A 6659-nucleotide genomic window follows, 5' to 3' on the forward strand; every position below is an offset into this window, starting at 1 on the left:
AGATACGAGAGAGCCGCGCTGCTTCAGTGAGCTCATCTCAGTACTTTGTGGTTGCCTGGTAGCGGTGGAGGTATCATGTTCGCCACAAAGAGGTGCCAGTAAAGCGGAGTACTTATGCTATCTGGCTAAAGTGTGTATGATGTCTGGTGATGTTTCAAAGTGTGTATGTGTCAGTGTCATAATCTCTGACGAACTGCCTGACCAACAATTGGGAAGAGCGAGGTATCCTCACTGAAGGTCCACTGGGGAGTACCTTCGTTGCTCAGGAGCTATTAGCAAGAGGCGGAGCAGTTGAACTTGGAGAAACAATGGATTAGGTTCCTTCAGAAAGTACCGATTGTGTTTCAAATGAGAGGCCTCCAATGGATATTAGCAGTTCTTCACTCGCCAAAACAAAAAATGTAAGGCAGATAATGGGATTGGATCATCGACTGAGTAGGAGGCGATGAAGGTCTTCCGAGCGTTGACGGAATCAGAAAGAAAAGCAAGGAGAGCAGCACTACTCGCAGACTCCGCACGAGAGAGTACGGAGAGGAGCTACCGCTCGGCGATGAGCTATTTCGAGAAACTTAACGGTAGGATTGCAGGCAATAACGTGCCTACGGTGGATAAAATCCTAGGTAATGTCGGGTCCTCGTTGACCAAGCCAATATCTCTCCAGAAACATTGCGGGTTAGCGCGACAAAGACGACTATGAGGGTGCGTTCCTGAGTAAATTTCACCCTAGAAGAGATGACCATCGTTGAGAGAGGAGTTAAAGGAGGCCAAAATCATTTGGCGCATAGATCCAAGCCTCCGGGAAAGGCAGGAGTTCTACCGGACAAGGCAGTTAAAGCCCTAACAAGTATAAATCCTACAGCTGACATAGCTATAGCATAGTGGGGCCACAATTCGAGTAGATTCGGGATGCGAGGATAGCACAGTGAAGTGTGCAGGCGGTTCGAGTCAATCGAGTAGAACCTGGCAAGGCTACGCCAAAGGAGCCTTGATGCGCTGCACGAGGGACACAGCAGAAGAAAAAAATAGTCAATAGGTCATAAGGACTACAGCGAGAGGAGGGGATAAAAGAAAAAAACATGAATCGATTGTGTCATTGAAGGTTCTGGCAAAGCTAAGAGTTCGGTGGATAGTGGAGAGATTTGGGTGACGGGACAGACCCGTATGAGACGTGAGTCGTTGATAGGACACCGCCTAGTCGGGCACTTGTCCTGTGACCGAAGCTTCAGGGGGGGCACCTGTAAGTCTTCAGTCCTCTCCACACCACCTAGTCGATTAACTCTATCAAAGCTCCCCTGGTTAAGTGTAAATAGTTAGAGGATCACTGGAGCCAGAGTTGAGCATAATGTCATTATGATCAACTTGATCCATTATGCTAATGGATCAAGTTGATCCGATCATTGATCGGCGATCAACACATTCCCCTAGCCAGGGAACTTGAGCGAGGCCCCTTGGCAAGTGATTTTATAACTCTTATGACTAGCGGATGTGTTGTATTATACAAGCTGTATACTCGTGAGGCGTATTCCATATCGTAATTGCGATCTCTAGTTGAACTTATGGCCTGGAATCTTACTTCGTTATTTGTTGTGGTTCTCAGGCGGTTTGTTGCTGTACTGTTTAGCCAGCTAGTTTCGAGATTAAGTGGTTATTGACGACAGACTGTCGCACAACCCAACATCGCTACGTTCGCTATGATAACCATTCGTATCGAATGATGACGGAATAGACCAGAGATCAAGTACGTTAGATACTTGAAAGTTCCGAGCAGGAACGACCAAATACACGAACTTCTCCCGAAAAAGGTCCCCAATAGCTCTCGAAATGCGAACTTCATGCTAACCTTCACAGATCAGAATGAAAACCCCGACACGTCACAGACATGAACTCGTGAACCGCAACCATTTGGCAATAAGTCTGATGGTGAGTACAAGTGAGACAAGAGCTAATGGATAAATGACGGAGCCGAATGGTTCGACACATCAATATGAAATATGATCGGATCAGAAAATGTCAAAATGTTTCCATAGGTAGCACATGAATTGCTACTGAGCTACAGCCAAGAGTACGGAAGGGGACTGGCCGAGTGAAGTCCTGCGATGCCACTCATCATCGGCATCGAAGTATCATTCGGTCGTTCCCGAACCAACTCACAAAAGTAAACATTAGCTTAAGTGGGGCATGCCCAATGGCGTTTCTCCTTATACAGAGCCGAATCATCTGCTGTAGGTAGCTTCATGTACAAGTATTCGAACTTGGGTTTCAAGAGGGAGGGATGTAGGGAATCTTTGTTGAGTCTGCCCCTGGACTTAGTCAGAAGCTTATCACACTCAGACCCCTTGAAAGAAGCTCGAATATAAGCATCCTTATCCTTGTCTTCAAGGCTATAGAGACACTTGTAAACTCTCTTAGGGTCAAGAGCTTGTTTCTGATGGGTGAGGATAACGGAGCCATCCATTTTGAATTCTATGCGGATGATATACTCTGCATATCGTCCCCCTTTATCCACACACGGCTCGTAAACACCTTCAATCCGCTGCTCGGCCGTACCGGAGATGATCATCAGACTGGTGATGAGATGCAGAACTTCCATGTTACAGATAGTTAACTGAGCGCCAAATTGAGTCCACGACGGTCCCATCTACCCAAGTAGTTATTGACAAGTTATTGACGCCATTGGACTTCCATTAGCTAGATGCATAGAACAGTTTCACGCAAGCTGTTCCACGCGACTCGCGTGGCTCGAGCTGTTTCACGTTCAGTTTTCACTGCGAAAAAATACTCCTGTTAGTAGTAACACCCGCAGTGGTTCAACCACTGCGGTTGACTCAACAACACTTGGGATAAACATAATAGGTGATAAGGCTTCTTATCTTATCCATTTCAGCCTGAGGCCTGCGAGCCGTTTCATGCAACGAATAATGGGCGAGGGAGGTTCGTGCATACGTGCGCGAACACGTCCTCCTCAGATAGTTACTTATTAAATGATAGTAGTGCACCCACTGGTTCTAGTGCCTTATCGAGGCGTGGGGGTTACTGGTATGCCTAGACGTATCAGACCGAAACTGTGACCGAGCTGCCACTTCTTCCAGAGCAATGCTCTCACATCCACTCCACGAGTGCGATGAATAAGCAGGGTCTGCTCACGTGCTCCCCCATCGTTTTGTCTCTCTTGTAGCGCCCAATACCTAGTAGATTTCGCCGCAACATCAATCGACATTGTCATCGGCTACGAGCCCACAAGCGTCGACTACGCATCCATTCACGAGTTCATGTTCTCTCCTACAACATCTCGGGTGACCCGAGTCGGGTCTCGCATCAAGCCGCCTTGAAGTCATCCGGTACCTCAAGCTGACGCAACCCGAGGTGGTCTGTCTCCAAGAGACACATCATGGTTCATCCAACTCCTTACAATTCCTTGGTTATACCGTTGAGCATATCATGGGGGCACATGTAAACCCGCGAGGAAGATTGAGTGGTGGTCTTATAATCCTAGTTCGCAGTGGTCTACCTTACACACGAACCCTGACTCGTGACTATGGTGACATTGACAACTCTTATATGACATTGGGAGTCCTTCTCCATCTCCCACGGGTTCCTCCTCTGAGCATAATCAACGTCTGCTTTCGACCAGGACTTCACCTACAAGACGTCCCACTCCCAGAACTTCCTGGTGAACGTCGACTAGTGGTGGGAAATATCAATGCACATCATCCAACTCGGAATGTTGAAGCCGCTCCCCAGTAGACTACAGAGCCAACCAATGCGTGACTGGCTTGACGATAATGACCTTCGCGTCCTGCAGCATGCTAATGATCTACCCACTTTTATGGGTCGCCGAGGATCCACGACTATCGACATCGCGGCCGTATCACGTCCTCTAGCTGCTGGTTTTCATCGAGACATCTTGCACAATGCCTTGGCCAATTCTGACCATATGCCCCTGGCTATCTCGTGGCGTGTAGGATCGCCGTTCGATGCATCTACTCAACCACCCCAACGAACCAATAAGTGGAATTTCTCAAAGGCAGATTGGGCAGGATACAAGGCATCTCTCGATGACAATCTTCAACGAATCCCATGGTCTGCTTCAGTTGATGCTATCAACTCTGCTAATACATCAAGCATCGTCCGAGCCGCTCGGACCGAGCGGGCAGGGCCCACATCCCTCGAGGGTGTGTAAGCTCTTACAAACCGTACTGTTCAAGCGAGCTTGAAGGCCTACGTAAACAGAAGAAGCGCATACGCCACACACTTCAAGTCCGTCGTAAACACCGACCACCGTGGGACCGACTCAAACGGGAGTTTTGGGCTATCTCGCGACAGTATGCAAAAGATATCCGTCAAGCTCAGCGAAATCAATGGGAGCAGTTCAGTGAACTGAGGGTGAACTGAGTTCACCCACTCAATCCCTCTCACAACACGTCGAGGGTGGCGAGCAGTACGTACCCTAGCTTTTGGGAATACCACACGGCTTTCTACGGTGATTGATGGGCTCCGTGGACAATCAGCGGCGGAGCAATATGCAACTCGTATATCTGGGCCCCAGATATACTACGCATCCCACACATATACACATATCCCCAGATTCTGGGGAAGTCCACAGTACCCGACTATTAATCAGCACCAATAAACAATGGATGCAACGAACTTGGTCACTCGCCAAGCAACGACGACGAGCACAGCAACACCACGCTCATCACTGGTCGGCGTCGCCGACTCGGCGACAACTCCTCTGGCACAGTGGACGGCACCTTATGACATGCAAGCGGGGGGGCTTCAATCACAGCCTTTTACACCTACTGAATTGAGTCTGCACTCAAACGCCTCAAATATCAGACGACGTGTGGTCCAGACCAAATTCTTCCACGTTTTTTGCACCATGGAACCGAGATGTTGGAGCGTTGCCTAATACGCCTCACAAGTAAGTCCTTCCCTTCCACACAGGTACCAGCAGCATGGCGATTTGCCCGTGTCGTTAGTAACGACTCGTTACCATCAAGAAAACTACTATCCCTTCGACAGCAGCAACCCCCAAGGACTTTCGACCAATCTCTGTTACCGACATTTTTGGTCGGATCGCAGAGGCTATGCGTGGGGAGTTGAGATGCCTGTGCCACAGGCATCTCGGTTCTCAACGATAATCGAGCGGTTGTTCATCACTTGGCGACTCGATGGTTGTCTAATAGCCCATCGAGAGACCTCTTATTGTCGACGCTATCAGCTCTCACTGATATTCGATTCTGTCTACCCCCTACCTTACAGGGGCTATCAGCTAGCTAGATGACATCGTCACCTGTGCATGTGGCTCCAGAAACTTGGTCGCGTACGTTACATCGCCTTCGTACCGAGTATTACCAGCTCTGGGGCTCAGCAGCACCGTCCATCCTTGGAGGAGATGACTATGTTCACTAGCACCCCCGCGGGTTAGGTCGATATTCGTGGTCAGATGATGCACTCCATTCCTCTCCCCGACATGACCAGTGTCTGTTATACCGTCTCCGAGCGGGTGTTCTACCCTTCTTCCATCCTTACTCCTGCTCAGCATGTCGACAAGAGTTGCTCTCAATACGTCACCTCCTGCTATTCGGCACTGCTTCTACATTAGATCGTCCCCTGAACTCCCCTGTTATCATTCTCTCAGCTTTGAGTTGCTTGAGTCGAGCAGACTTCTATTTATACAAATTACTACATGTGCTCTGTTATAACTAATGCTAAGAAATCCGGTTGTATCACATAACTTCCTTCTTTCTTTTTTGTGATCCAATCTTTGCTCACCAATCTTTGCTCATTACCTACCATTGTACTCTGTTGTCATTGGGGAGCCGTGGCAGAGCCGCCTTTCTCGTCGTATTTGTTAGCGGCATTGTTGCGAGAGGGTGATTGCCCTCCTGGCCCATAATATATGGCAACAAGGTTTGAATTGAATTGATAGTAGTGCAAATATCAACAGTGTTATACTGTTATGAAAGATGGGGTATCATTGAATATATACCGAGGTAGCACTTCATCATTCAGCTTCTTGAACTTATCACTAGAGCGCCATACACCATCATTTAGCAAAACACAGTTGTCTTCTATCTCAACAATAACTCTCGTTGTTGGAATCCAGGGTGTGAAGGCCTTCGGGTGAGGTTCCGTAGTGTGTAGTACATACTGTGTGCAAGTACACTATCACCAATTTGTAGTGGAGGTTCTGTAGCAGTCTTGTTGGCCATCGCTTTGAGAGTACGTTCACGACGGTCATGCTTATATTTCCTCCCAATAGTCCATTTGTCATCTGGAAGCTTACATCTTTCGCTGGTGTCGAAAGGAGAAATACCCGAGCCATCAATAACATGTCTAGTCGTGAGAGTCCATGCGCAAGTAGATTGGAGCTAGAGTTGATCTCATAAGCCGCACGAGAAACAGCATCAAGCCAAGTTTTCTCGCCAACAGAGGCAGTTGTCAAGAAAGAACGTCTCAGTCGTTAGTTGAGCAGTCGATGACGAGCTTCAACATGTCCATTTAGCCATGTTGCAGAAACGGGTACATAATTGAATTGAACGGAGGGCATAGACTTCGAAGCTGACTTGATGATACTAGCGTTGTCAGTCAAAATCCTCTGTAGTAAGTAATGATAGAGCCGATGGGGTAGGTTGGCTGCTCGTTGTATATCGATG

General features: G+C 48.2%; 1 protein-coding gene across 1 annotated transcript; it reads right to left on the reverse strand.

Moving 5' to 3' along the window:
* Positions 1-2167: 2167 nt before the first annotated feature.
* Positions 2168-2638, reverse strand: Pmar_PMAR017888 (hypothetical protein; the record flags this gene model as incomplete). Its single annotated transcript, XM_002776914.1, has 1 exon — positions 2168-2638. One exon carries the CDS (start codon positions 2636-2638, stop codon positions 2168-2170), a length of 471 nt encoding a protein of 156 aa, XP_002776960.1.
* Between the last annotated feature and the right edge of the window lie 4021 nt (positions 2639-6659).

Source organism: Perkinsus marinus, assembly GCF_000006405.1.
Source record: "Perkinsus marinus ATCC 50983 genomic scaffold scf_1104296952816, whole genome shotgun sequence".
NCBI lineage: Eukaryota > Perkinsozoa > Perkinsida > Perkinsidae > Perkinsus > Perkinsus marinus.